Genomic DNA, 13,633 nt, shown 5'->3' with positions numbered 1-13,633 from the left:
CCTTCCTTCTAAAGGCCCATCTAAAACCGCAATAATCAACAGCATAGCCAATGCATTCAAAGCATTTATATCGGATAACAAGTGAACCTCTATTTCATAATGGAGCGCCGATCCAAAACTCGAGCGACGCTTGCCTGTGTCCCTTGTCGAAATCAGCATCTGAAATGCGATGGGACACGTCCAATTTGTTCCCGGTGCCAAGGCCTTTCCAGAACCTGCGCATTTCCCGAATCGCGTCGAAGCGGTAGCTATAAAGCAACGTCAAGAAGACCGCGGGCTCAAGATTCCCAGCCGCATAATTTGACACCCACTGATAGCCTTACATCCCTTGCTCCGGAATTTCAACAGCCGCCATCCGGCTCGGTTTTAGGTTTTGGAGTGATGGAAACTCGCGATTTTGGAATCGAGCTTATTGATTTGTATTATGAAAATTTTCACCCTAGTCATCCATTTATCCTGCCGAGAACAGCTCTTGATGCGAGGTATGCCGCTGGATGCCCTAATATTCAGCATGTCATGGCCGCTGTTCAGCATATCGGCTCTTTTTACACGAGTAAACCTGTCATTGGAATCGAAGATTCTCTATTGGGGCAGAACGAACAGATAGATGGATTCACCGTGCAAACAACCCTGCTGACAGCATTGGCAAAGAGCATGTGCGCGGAGCAGGACCTTGCCGATGAACTACTATCAAAGGCAATGCACCAAGCAAGCCTCATTGGCATGGACACCAAAACACTTGCAGGCTTTATTTCCGAAAGCGATCCAGTACTCGCAGAAAGTTGGAGACGCACAATGTGGATGTTATATGTGAGCGACGCAAACTTTGCTGTTATCCGACAGGACTATACGTTGAGGCTGAAGGACATGAGCTTTGACGTGGATCTACCATGCGAAGATAAGGAGTACAATGAAATGGTAATCGCCCAGGTATATCCCAGGACAAATGTTATCATTGCTAAACTAACTACGAAGCTTATTCCGCAAACAAGAACGACATTTGCAGAGTATCATAACCGCGAGTACGACATGCAAGAAAAGCAGTTTTCTTCGTTTGCATATTACATCGATGCAAGTGTAATATTTGCTACCACACTGCACGCATCGCTCAAGTTCAAGACAACATCCAAAGCAGAGATACTCTGTGATAATCTTGAGGCCAAGATCGCCGGCTGGTTTGCCATGTTACCGCCAAGTAAACGAGACCTCGATGTTCGGCCTGCCTTCTTGGATCAACTCATTTTACAATCACACATGATGATGTACACGTAAGAAAAGAAATCGCATATGTTTCTAGCTAGTTGTTGCATCGAACTGACCAAAGGAATCCTAGATGTCTTGCTTACATACACAGGCCCTTTTCCACCCTTCGATATGATCCTATTGAAGGAATCTCTACGTGCGGGTCGCCCCCCCCTCCGCTGCTCCTGGGACTCAGCAGTGGAGGCGGGCTGAATCGCCAGTCGCATCTGCAAAAGCTCTTACAGGCCATCCGCAAGCAGAACCAGTGCCTTATCATCTTACCCCTCGGCTCAGCCCAGTTATCGCCTTTCGTCATCTGCATGGTTGCCTGCTGCACCATTGCTCACCTCGTAGCTTGCAAGTCGGCACTACCAGAGGATGAAGCCGAAGTAGCCCGATCCCGGATCCGCGTTTGCCTTGGCACGCTCAGGCATTATGAGGATATATGGCCAAGGGCCAAGAAGATATTATTGGAACTCAAGAGAATCGCCAATTCCATTCTTCAGACTGAGACGGCGACCTTGCATTATCAGCCCGCCTATACTGAAGTCTCTGCAAATCACCAAGACACCACCCTTGGGGATTTATTTGAAGAGGAATGGCTTGACGCCCTGAGGGACTTGACATGAGGAATGAAAGTGGATGACGTGATGTATTATAGAGCGTCAAACGAAGCTGGAAGGGCATTGACTGAGCGGATGAGCAAAGAAATTAAAAATATTGATGAGCGAAATCGGTGCCAGGGCCTTCTCAGTGATGTATGTTTTCTGATGTCTCAGCTAAATTCAATAATGATAATAGACCAATTACTTGGACATCAGTTCGCTCTTTTCCCCGAACCGGTCGGCGTAAAATGCTCCGGGATACGGGGGCCCCGCCCAAATCCCGAATTGCCTAAGGGCGGGGCGAAGACTCCTTGGTCGTCCCGAATACCCATACCCATCGGCCTGTATTGAAGGAAGTAGCTGAATGTTCGGACAAGGCTTGCAGTATCAAGAAAAACACATAAGACTGCCTCATATCTCAGTCGGGCTTCTGAGGATGCAACTCCACAAGTCCACACACTTCAGACCCATCATCACAACCTTGTCAACATGACAGCCCATTATTTCCGGACCACGGCCCTGGGTACGATTGTCAGGCTAGCAACAAACAATCGATTCCTGGCATTGAAAAGCTACAAAGATGAGTATCCCAAGGAGGCAAGCAGCGGGTCCTCACTCTCTAATCTCCAGCTAGGGGATGATTGCATACTTGTTGGATGGTGAGTGACAGGCGTATGCTATTAATCTTTGTTTTTTTTCTCACGACAAACGCAGGAAATCAGATGATGATCCTGAGAATCCTCAAAATTGGTCTACGATGAGGAAGAGTGCAGTGGCCGTCCTAATCTGGTAAGTTGCATCTCATTTAATGAATCCCAATCACCACCTGAACTTTGCTGAAACCAAACCTCTTTTTAAACAGCCTGTACACTTTTACCATCTATTGCGGATCGTCGATTTACGTTCCAAGCGTCGGGTACGTCAAACCATTCTTAGACATGAGGAAGATGCGCACTAAATCAGCATATAGACAGGTCATGCAAGAGTTCAACGTCACAGAAACAGCGGCGTCGCTAGGTCTCGCCCTTTACGTGCTCGGATGTGGGTCCTTCTCAATTACGGTCACGACTTTTGATACAGGCTGATGAGAATCTACAGATGGATTTGGGCCGCTACTTTTCTCTCCACTCAGCGAAGTCCTCTACATCGGACGTAACCCCATCTATATTATTACTTTCGCCGTCTTCAATCTCCTCTGCATCGGAGCGGCATTGACAGAGAACTTTGCTGGATTCCTCATCATTCGTTTCCTGCAAGGATTCTTCGGAAGCCCATGCCTCGCCACTGGCGCTGCGAGCCTTACCGACATGGTAACACCAGATTTTCTCTAGTTTCACCATATTGTCTAGTCACTAACTGCCTGACCAACAGTTCTCCGTCATCTACATACCATACAGTCTAGCGGCATGGTCAGGCGCTATGTACTGTGGCCCGGCACTTGGCCCATTGCTTTCAGGCTTCTCAGTTGTTGTCAAGGGGTGAGCTCCTCCTGACTCTGTACTAATTGGACCCGTTCTAACCAGCAATAGATGGCGGTGGTCAATGTGGGAACTGCTATGGCTCTCATGCTTTGTATTCGTCCTCCTCGTCATCTTCTTACCCGAGACATCTACACCGACGTTGCTGTACCACAGGTCCAAACTGCTGCGAGAAGAAACTGGGTCGGACAAATACATTGACGCAACGTCCATTGCGTTGATGGCAGTGACCCCCAGAGATACCATAAAAGCGGCGCTGATTAAGCCATTCGAGATCTCTGTCAAGGATCCTTCAATCGCGTTTGTGAACATTTACGTAGGCTGCCTTGATCGTCTTTCGTGTCTTCCCTTCCAGAGATCTCCATAACTAATTCATCTGTGTAGACATCCTTTACTTATGGAATATACTATTCCTTCTTCGAGGTTTTCCCACTTGTCTATCCCAAGATCTATGGAATGAATCTTGGAGAAACGAGCGCCGTCTTTGTATGCGTTCTAATCGCGTGTATCATTGGCATCATGTGGTACCTATCTTGGTATCGTATATGCATCGAAAAGCGATTCAAAGCACTAGGGTCCTATGATGTCCCCGAGACCTTCTTACGCCCTGGACTACTTGGTGTCTTTGGTGCGCCAATTGGCATGTTCTTATTTGGATGGGGCGCGAGAGAATCAATTCCCTGGGAGGTGCCAACGCTTGGTATTGTCATTTACTGCGGCTTCTCATTTGTTGTGGGCTCTGGGATCTTCATCTATCTTCCACTGGGATATCCTCATTACGCGGCTAGTCTTTTTGCCGCCAATGATGCATTGAGGAGTTCGTTTGCCGCAGCTGCCATTCTATTCGGTAGGCCTCTCTACCTGAATCTAGGAATTGGAAAGGGTTGTAGTCTTTTGGGGGGTTTGAGCATACTTGGTATTGTTGGGTTCTGGTATCTCTTCCGCTACGGAGATCAATTGCGGAAGCGAAGCAAGTTCACAATCCAAAAATAGATGCAGACGAGAAGGGCTATGGCAGAGGACAGATTATATTATCTGGCAAAACAGTCCAGTTATATGATCCACCGTTCCTATTCGAGTCGCGTTTATAAAACTATGAGACTGCCTCCGTTCTGTGGCACGTTGACCCATACTACCTGTACTGAGCTTATCGCACACACAGAAACCGTTTACGATGGATTGGATAATTATTTCAAGGCTCGTCCGCTTTCCTTCACGGGGGTCAGCACGAGCGTATTGTAAGGAGGTATCAGAATTATTAATTCATGCATCTACATTAACCCACATCATCACACAACCAGACGCCTCCGGCCACTCGACCATATGGTATTCAGCCATTTCTTCAAGCTTGGGCCCTTTGTAGCTCGGGTCTTTGTTTGTGAGAATCGGGTATTGGCTTCCCCTCGGGGTCTTATGCTGGCTCAGTGACTAGCGGAGGTCTTAACTCCCCAGTAACCTGTAAACTATGAATCTTTCGAATCTATGGAACTGTCTTCATTGCTTTGACTGTCCGATTCATCAGACTGAAATGGAACCAAAACATGCAATCTCGGACACAGCTAGAATCCTCGACTAAAGCATTCTGGGCAGAGAAACATGTAAGAATCGCTGCACTCGACGCAATGGAACTCTTGGTCATCCCGTACGCCCAAGGTACAAACATAACACCAGAAAGCACCGGGTGTGAAGTCTAAAGTCCCCGCGTCGCGAGATAGAGGCTCCAAATTGGTGAATGGACCAAGTAGAGGACTGCACGAGCCACTGGCGGTACTGATGAGGGCTTCCTGTATTTTCAGTAGTTGTATTAAGTCTGGTTTGTTTGAACGTCGAGCCCACCAGAGCAAGTCCCCGCCAATACTGACAGAGGGTTGTAGATGGGCTCCTTTGGAGAGGAGCAGTTTTGCAACTTCGAGATGTCCATTAGCCACAGCCGTAAATAAGGGACTCAAGCCCAGCCAGCTTTCGCTGTCTATATCAATCGAATCCGCAGAGAGCAGTAACTCTACCATGTCGTGATATCCATTTCTTGAGGCGATGAATAGAGCCGTGAAGCCATAAGTAGTCCTTTGATTAACGGGGACAGCAGGGACCTCCAGAAGAAGCTTCAATACTTCGGCATGGTTCTCGGTCGTGGCGGCATGTAACGGCGTTTCACCTCCTAAACCAGCAGTTGTAATGGTCTTTCCTGCCCAGTGGTAGAGTAGTTCTTTGACAATTTCGCTAGAGCCATTAAATGATGCTGCCCATAAAGGACTAATGTTGTGAGAGTTGAGGACATGAAGAGTAGTTTCTGCTCCATGCTCTAGTAGTATCTTCACTACCTCGGTATGCCCGTTGTATGACGCAACAAACAAAGGCGTCTCGAGGTTCCTGTTCCTCATTTCTAGGAGACGTTGGTGCTCTGGCTCTGAGTACTGAAGCATTAACTTGACAAAACTGGCGTATCCTGCTGCAGACGCCACATATAGTGGTGTGTCCCCCTCCTCGTCTCCCGTCAGTAGCGACTGTTCAACTCCTGGGCGAAGAAGAAGACTGATAGTTCTATTGCGCTCTCTCGCACCACAGGCAAGATGAAGTGCCGTGATGCCAGCCGAATTCGAAACAGACAGTGTCCTTTCCCCACCATGCTCTAGGAATAGTTCTAAAAGTTCAGCATGGCCATAAGATGCTGCATAATGAAGTGGTAGGTTACCAAGGGTGTCGGTAATAAACAAGGACGACACTGCCCCATGCTCAAAAAGAAGCTTTGCCATATCGACATCGCCATAATGACTTGCAACAATGAGTGGCGAGCCTAATCTGTAATAATGATCGGTTGCAAAATTGTCGGGCGCATTTCCGAAGATGAACCTTACTAGCTCAGCCTGGCCGTGAATACATGCGTAGTGTACAACATTACCACCCCATTTATCTCTAATATTGACATCGGCTCCTCGCTGGAGTAAATATTGGTAACACTTGATGTGGCCTCTTGTTGAAGCAAGATGTAATGGTGTACGGCCTGTATGATCCTGTGGTGACAACTCAACTTTTGACTCCACCAAGATCCTAACAATATTTTCAAAACCACAGGCGGTTGCTAAATGAAGGCATGTCAATCCTAGGGAATCAGTAATGCTCAAGTCAGCGCCACGTCGAATAAGCAAATTGACTGTTTCTGCGGAGCCAGAATGGCAGGCTGAAAAGATAGGTGATCGCCCGAGAGCACCAATCTCATTGACATCAGCATCGTCAATAAGATGATCTGCCATGTTTATCCATCCTCCGTAAAGCACATATTCAAAAGGGCGAAGTTGCGGCTGAAAGACTGATTTCTTAGCCAAGCTTATATCCTCGGGGTCCGCAAGTTAGTTAATTAAGGACTTGAATTGAGCCTTATCTTGTAGCAGAAACCCTTTCGAAAGTTCAAGAAGTGACGGATCCATCAAGCCCAGTCTGGCATGGTGCATCCAATTGTGAGTGGCATAGACAAGGAATGCTCCAACACACAGACATGGTTGACCATCCTTTTCCCAAATTTGCGGCAAACTCAAATACTGAACACAGGCTCGTGCTATAGCTGTGTGGTGTAGACTTTCGTATTTCTTGTTCAGTACGTCGTTTGCCTGCATCCATGCGGGTGCTGGCAGATTTTCAACAAGATATTGGCGCACGGAGAAATGCGGTATATGAAGTGTCCGATTTCTGGGTGATGGATGCTGTGGGTGATCATGGACTTCCAGGAGGGGACCACAGAGTCCTATTACCTCGGTTCTGATATACTTGTCTTTGACACGCTCGGGGTACTCGTCAGGGTCAAGTTCTTGAAACTGAGTGATTAGAACAGCTTCGGTCACCGTGTAGACAGTAAGAGGCCGGAATGTGAATAAAGTCAAACGTAGAAGGACAAAGGTTCGATCTCGGTCCCAATCAGACATATTCACGATTCTATTCCAGTTGTGATAGTAGAGGTGATGAAGACCAGGAGGCATATTCTCCACCACTTCATGTAGTCGTTTCTTGCTCATTTCATTCCGCAAAAACTCCTCTTGCATCTTAATCCACAGAAACTGGTCTTGACATCGAACTGCCATGGCCTCTGAGATAGCTGACCGTAGGTCTTGGCTCTTATTGGAGAGCTTTTTATCAACAACCGATTGCGAGGAGGCTGCCGTATCAGCCTCAACATCATCCTTACCGATCTTATATTCCGAAAGGATATCTTTATTCTCTTCGAGGGCTTCTCTGATTTCTGGCTCGTCTCGACTAACAAGCAGAAGTTTAACGTCGGTGCCTTCTACGGCATTCATGATATCTCGTAAGAACCTGGCAACCGATGCGTCACCATTCCCCAACTGGGAGCATTCATCCAACCCGTCCGCGATGAACACGCATCCTAGTACTGCAGTGGCTATTTCATTGAATATGTTAACAAGAGCTTGTCGAGAAGCCCTCTCGGAAGAGTCATTTTCCCAGACGTGATGAATGCATTCGAAAGCATCCTTACTCTTAGCTGCAACCTGACACTGCCATGATCGCAGAGCAGAGAATGGATCTTCTCGGCTTACATGATCAGATGTGAAAAAGAAATGTGCTACAGGTGTATCGAGAGCGCCAGATAGATACCGAACAATATGGGCACACAAAACCGTCTTTCCAAAGCCTACAGGGCCGTTGATCCGCAGCACGCTTGGCTTAGTTGAACCCGCTGGTGAGAGTCACGACTTGAAAGTAGGTCTTTCAAATATCCACTCGTATGTTGTGTCGACTCGTTTACTGAATATATCCTCGTATTTGTCGCTTGTAGGTGATTTTCCCAACTATGCGAGTACATCGCGCTGCGTTTCAGCTTCTTTCTGTTAGCTAAACAATACTTCGGGTTAAGGCTGAAAGTATGGGACACATCACTTACACTTTATCCCCTCCTCGATCTTGGTTAGCATTTGGCGAATACCCTGTACCCATGCTGTGCTCTCCAGCCCTTCATAACTTTGGCTTTTTTCCTCTGGTGGAATGAAATTGTAAAGCTGCTGTACGAGTTTCTCGAAGTTATCGACCTGCTCATTGCGACTCACCTTGCCCCCAAGTGCCCATTTCAATCGCTTGCCTCTTGACTGCGACAGACCGCTCTGAAACGCGTATCCAATACATGGTTTTCGGAATCCGACTCGCGGTAAGACTGAAATCTGGAAAGTGAGTCTAGACAAACGCCAAAGAGACTAGCAAGCCCGATAACTCCAACGGCAAGACCAGTCACTTCCATTTTGTCGATGTTGTGCGAGGTCAGCAAGGAGAAAATGAGGGGTTTTGCGTAAGATTACGATATTCCTGTAATCAGTCGTTTATGCATAAAGACCCAACAAGAATCTCAGCGAGGCTCCCGGCCGCAGATCAGGCGGCCCCAACAAGGCAGACTGCGAGACGTTTATGACCAACAGCCAATAGGAAGCAGATCAATTACGAGTCATTTTGCATATTATTCTAGTAAGCTAAATACCTACTAAACCATATCTGAGGCTTGAAAATGAAATAACAAACGGTAAGTAAATCTTCCCCACGAACCCCCAGCATTTACTTCCGAAATCAACGTTTCTGCAATGTCTGATCCGCTCTCTGTGACAGCGAGTGTCGTCGGCATTATAGGTGCGTTACTGCATGGCTCTAAGCGACTATACGAATTTATTGACGCCCTTCAAAATGCCCCAAAGGACATCGCCATGCTCTCGACCGATTTGAGAGCCTTGTATGAGATTCTTGCGCATATCACAAATGTCCAGGATAGGCTGTCAGGTAGTCCAAACCTCTGTGCCAGCCTAAAAGCGCCGTTGGAGAACTGCTTGAATGTATTCGACGAGTTTACGACTTTGTTACAGGGTTTCACCCAGACCTCGAGAGATGGGACCATTCAAGTTCGAGCCTGGAAGCAAATGGCCTGGGCATTAAAAGATAAAGAGGTTCAACTGTTCAGAGACACCGTCATGACACAAAAAATGTCTTTGAACATTGCATTGAACGCAATGACATTGTGAGTTCAAAGACGCAGATGGGATAACAGCGGTCTTTTGTCTAATCTTCATACTCTTCTAGTTCTACCATCACATCATTAAATGAACGCACAGAAGAATTGGAAATAGACTTGATAGAGAAATTTAAGGACATCAAGTCAAGGCTGCAATCCTTAGATAACGATCGTGTTGAGCTGGCTGGTGTTGTAGCGCGTAAAGGCTCTGAATGGTACGGGACAGAGACCGACTTTACCATGAGACGATTTCTTGAGTATGAAGAGTCATTATGTGACTCGCCTCCACCATCGTTTCCTGGATCCCCTATTCAGATTACTTTCCAAGACTACGATGGACTTCATACACAAGAGGAGATCCAAGGTTCAGCATCGTCACGACAGCTCAAAGAGATGGATAGCAAAATGGCGTTTATTGGAAAGAAATCCCCGGGATTACCTTTTGGCACCATAGATGCCCATTCTCATGTCGACAATCCCTCTATGCCTAGCCCCGAAACCATTCGGAGAGCGATTTCAGAGTCCTTTCATTTGACATCAGACTATGCGACCCCCTCTGCACTTAATATCCAGAGCCCATCGGTTGATCAGCAACCCGCAGGATCATCTTGGAAACCAATGACAGATCTTGATTTAGAACTATTCAATCATACGGACTCACATCCGGGCGAAAAGACCTCCTATCAAACTATGAGCCAAGTTGCCGAGATCGAACAGCCATCTCGCTATGGTCGTCTCCTTTCCAACACTTCTACCAAGACTCTTGTGTTGGCAGCAATCCGCGATACTATGGTAGACAAGAGGGTTCCAAGCTTTGTCATGGCGGTCGCCATGCCACTTCTTTTTGCTGATCAACGTCTTGATGCGGCGCTTTATCTCGCGGAGCCATGTCTTCTTCTTTTTGGGCTAATTCTTCTTTCTGAGCTTCGAATTAACGTGCAGCTCTTCTTTTTGGGCTACGTCTTCGCGTCATGTATGTTCTTGCTGTGAGGTCACTTCTTGTTATGGCTCTTCAATTTAAAGCTATCCCCAAGGCCTAAAGAGGCTGTTTTTCTTTTTCATTAGGCGGCTACTTAAGCGAAGGCTACCTATTCCATTGCCTGTAGTTGTGGAAAGCAGGCTCCAATAGTTTGACAGACTGACTCGTGTAAATAATCTCTTTAGTAGGCTTTGAGGGACCTTGTATTAAAGGCGTTGGGTCAGTGCCTATCAGCGTGATGGTATTTCAGGACTGGCGAATTGCGCATTAGTACTAGCTTAACCATATATATGTAGAACTTAGAGTTGGCCTTATTGCATAGAGACAAAGTCGGACGGTACCCCCTTAGGTGCGTTTGAAAGACCATTGGTGCATAATCATAGCTTATATGCCCTTAAGAGAAACGTATAAGAGTGGCGAGGAAGCTGCTTCACTCACTATCGCAAAGAGGAAAGCCATTTATGAACTTGCTTAGCATTGTCCATGCCTCATGGAATACAGATCAGATCCACTACTACCTTGGCTTTGAAATAGACGTTGTTGAATCTCTTAATACAATGGTATAGATTAATATATAAATATTATAAGTACTACAGCTTCAAGGCTGTTACATAAAATTGAGTATTTAATTTATCATAGTACCACTTATGTTAATATAGTAATAATAGTCGAAGCGATCAAAAATAAACTAAATCTCTTTTTAAAAGCATTCAGGTAAAAGCCTAAATTAATATAACTTCCTCTAGTTCTTTACCCTTAATATTATGCAAATTATCTGACAAATCATACATACTGCCATCTTCTGTCTTTGTTGTATAATAAAGAAAACCCAGGCCTTCTCTTCTATAAACAGTTGTCTCTCCAGAGCTCTTTGAAACAATAAGCACGCAATAACCAAGTTTATTGCTGTTTAACTCAAAGTACCAAAGTGGTTGTCGCTCATCGCGACCCCCATTCTCGAAGTCGAGGACTGCAATACCTACAGTATGTCCTGCTAGTATGACTGGTCTGTAGGAAGTTCGACGGATCTTGGAGAAAGGTGCTGTGCCCATGAAGCCTAACGACCCCTTTAGCACAGGTGACTCTTGGCGAAGCTTTCCAATTTGGGGTAGTGTTTGTGGAATACCCATAAAGTTCAAAGGCGCCGGCTGTTCGATCCAGCTAGGTGTCGCCTGATCTCTCTTGTCCGAAACACGACGAAGTTGCCCTCGAGACGGGTCACTGAGAGCCGAATTTGACAAATCTTGAGCCAGGTGAAGCCCAGATTAATCAGGATTCATACCTGCTGTATACCTGTCGGGAACAATGTAGATGACAGCTCCATCTAATGATGCCCATGACCAGCTTGGCGCACGAGGTGATGGAGGCTTCTTAGTCTCGGTTCCGTCAGCTGCCACCCAGCATAAATCCTCAATGAAAGTAAAACCCCATAGGCCAGCTAGATAATCATCCGAAAACCGACGCTGTATAATCGATGCAAGGCCAGCCAAGGCTGGGAGCCTGTCCTTTGGTCTTGTTAGAGCGCAGCGAGAATACCATTCGACAATTTGGCGCCACTCTCCAATATCCTGCAAAGGGGACGATCGCGTTATGATCTTAGACCCAAGTCCCGGGGTGCCTTCAAGAAACTCATATCTCTTCGTGTCGAGAGACATAACACGATTGAACTCAGTTTCAAAGTAAATTTGTGATGGAAGAAAATGAAGAATCCTCTTCGAAAGCAAACGCTCTTGGAGAACCCATCCTCGCCAGCTGATTGCACTATCATGCACTATAGCCCGGGAGAACTGGCTAGGCAATGAGAGCCCAAAAACCCGTTCGTTTTCTCCACGGAGAATGACCATGTTTTTGCGGAAAACCCTGTGCAAAAACCCGTTGTTCTCATTGTCTCTAATATGGCATGCGATAGTGCATACAGAATTGCGGTAGACGTCTCCCATAAGCCTTGACTCACGCTGCCAATCAGCCTCATCATTTTGTACAATGCAGAGCGAGTCAATCCACAAGTATCGGACACCCATCTCTCGGCATATGGCAATAGCTTCTCGGAAGGTGCGGGAAAGGTTTTGCCATGGAATGACTTTTCGATGTTCTTTGATGTTATTGCTAGTAGTCGTGATGTGGTCTGTTGAGCTCCAACGATGGCTCAAAGTCATGTAAATGCCAACAGTTCCTCTGCTCGGTTCAAGCAGCCGAATTGGTTTCGGGGTTAAAGCATGCCATGTATTGTCTCCCTCTCCCAAATCTATCACGCGCGAGGGCAGGGTGTTTACTGCCGTACCACAGGTATTCACATCTTGCCAGAGAAGCAGTTTGGCGTAATAGAGCTCCGAAGGACCACAGGAGAGGTCAAGCCTAGGTGAACCAAGACTGGGTATATTTTTTAAATATGGCGAGCGACATGGAGCACAGACGCTCATTGCCTCGGAATCTAAGTATACGTTAATCTTGGTTGTCTTCGATTTCCAACCAACAGTAGCAACTTACCAATATCGGGAGACACTTTCAACACACAACAAGCCCTTGGTGATACGTAAACGTCGATGACGGTCACCGAGTCCTTCCGGCCTCTCAGAGCGACCCAACCTGGGATCCCTGACACGAAGGGATTGTTGAAAACCACACTGCTGGATATTGCTCTATCAAGCCGATCTGCATCGTATTGATCCATTACCGCAGCGGTTGTAGCGAGGAATTCTCTCCGCAGCCCTTTGCGCACAAGATTGCATAGAACGCAATGAGCGGCGCGTGATGCGAGCTCTAAATACCCGTTGATATGTTTTCGGAAGTCCGGTCCTAACGGGAACCGAATATTCTTGCAGGTATCACAAAAGCTTTGCCCATGATCACCAGTGGCCGGCTCTCTCTGCACGCTGTTAAATTCAAATACGCAAAATCAAGATCATTGGAATACTCACCTCCATCTTGTTGAAATACTCCATCCGCTTAGTAAGAACAAGTATTCTTCAGTAATGAGTAGTTGAATTAAATTGGGAGAATAGCGAGAATCAAGATTGAAGTGTATACGATTAAGAAAGGAGCGTTAGATATGGCTTTAAAGACCCCGGAAAGGACTTTCGATCTAATCAAAATGAGACAAGGAATTACAAGATTGTGTTGCGAGGTGGCCTAGCAAGGACAATTACAATACATTTCAAGCTATCAAATTTCAGTTATGCGGCGAGGCTCCCACGGGGCTTGCATAAGGACTCTCGGCAACTGCGCCGCCGTAGCGGTGAATGAGGCTGGTTGAGTTTTCTGGCCAACACCTAAGCTTACTGCATAATCATATCCCGGTGACTCTACGGTAACTCTACTGATTGTGCATAAA

The 13,633-nt window shown here is 46.5% G+C and overlaps 6 protein-coding genes across 6 annotated transcripts; 3 read left to right on the top strand and 3 right to left on the bottom strand.

Moving 5' to 3' along the window:
• Positions 1 to 99: 99 nt before the first annotated feature.
• On the top strand, positions 100 to 1,975 carry FOXG_15269 (uncharacterized protein; the record flags this gene model as incomplete). The annotated part of the gene is made up of 3 exons (XM_018395352.1): positions 100 to 918; positions 976 to 1,268; positions 1,334 to 1,975. 3 exons carry the CDS (start codon positions 100 to 102, stop codon positions 1,869 to 1,871), a joined length of 1,650 nt encoding a protein of 549 aa, XP_018255196.1. The 3' UTR covers positions 1,872 to 1,975.
• Positions 1,976 to 2,336: 361 nt separating this feature from the next.
• Positions 2,337 to 4,318, top strand: FOXG_15268 (uncharacterized protein; the record flags this gene model as incomplete). The annotated part of the gene is made up of 8 exons (XM_018395351.1): positions 2,337 to 2,506; positions 2,562 to 2,636; positions 2,710 to 2,763; positions 2,818 to 2,888; positions 2,946 to 3,157; positions 3,219 to 3,325; positions 3,377 to 3,641; positions 3,710 to 4,318. The coding sequence occupies 8 exons, from the start codon at positions 2,337 to 2,339 to the stop codon at positions 4,316 to 4,318; spliced, it is 1,563 nt and encodes a 520-aa protein (XP_018255195.1).
• A 497-nt stretch (positions 4,319 to 4,815) lies between these two features.
• On the bottom strand, positions 4,816 to 6,665 carry FOXG_21875 (uncharacterized protein). Its single transcript, XM_018402249.1, has one exon. The coding sequence runs from the start codon at positions 6,574 to 6,576 to the stop codon at positions 4,885 to 4,887; it is 1,692 nt and encodes a 563-aa protein (XP_018255194.1). The 5' UTR covers positions 6,577 to 6,665; the 3' UTR covers positions 4,816 to 4,884.
• Positions 6,666 to 6,672: 7 nt separating this feature from the next.
• On the bottom strand, positions 6,673 to 8,567 carry FOXG_21874 (uncharacterized protein; the record flags this gene model as incomplete). The annotated part of the gene is made up of 3 exons (XM_018402248.1): positions 6,673 to 8,012; positions 8,217 to 8,490; positions 8,541 to 8,567. 3 exons carry the CDS (start codon positions 8,565 to 8,567, stop codon positions 6,673 to 6,675), a joined length of 1,641 nt encoding a protein of 546 aa, XP_018255193.1.
• Positions 8,568 to 8,901: 334 nt separating this feature from the next.
• FOXG_21873 (uncharacterized protein) lies at positions 8,902 to 10,313 on the top strand (the record flags this gene model as incomplete). Its single annotated transcript, XM_018402247.1, has 2 exons — positions 8,902 to 9,329; positions 9,392 to 10,313. The coding sequence occupies 2 exons, from the start codon at positions 8,902 to 8,904 to the stop codon at positions 10,311 to 10,313; spliced, it is 1,350 nt and encodes a 449-aa protein (XP_018255192.1).
• Positions 10,314 to 11,567: 1,254 nt separating this feature from the next.
• Positions 11,568 to 13,244, bottom strand: FOXG_21872 (uncharacterized protein; the record flags this gene model as incomplete). Its single annotated transcript, XM_018402246.1, has 3 exons — positions 11,568 to 12,733; positions 12,790 to 13,168; positions 13,221 to 13,244. 3 exons carry the CDS (start codon positions 13,242 to 13,244, stop codon positions 11,568 to 11,570), a joined length of 1,569 nt encoding a protein of 522 aa, XP_018255191.1.
• Between the last annotated feature and the right edge of the window lie 389 nt (positions 13,245 to 13,633).

Source organism: Fusarium oxysporum, chromosome 5 (assembly GCF_000149955.1).
Source record: "Fusarium oxysporum f. sp. lycopersici 4287 chromosome 5, whole genome shotgun sequence".
In the NCBI taxonomy this organism is placed as follows: Eukaryota; Fungi; Ascomycota; class Sordariomycetes; order Hypocreales; family Nectriaceae; genus Fusarium; species Fusarium oxysporum.
The sequence above is the reverse complement of the archived record's forward strand: the minus strand, read 5'-3'. Positions and strand labels throughout refer to the sequence as shown.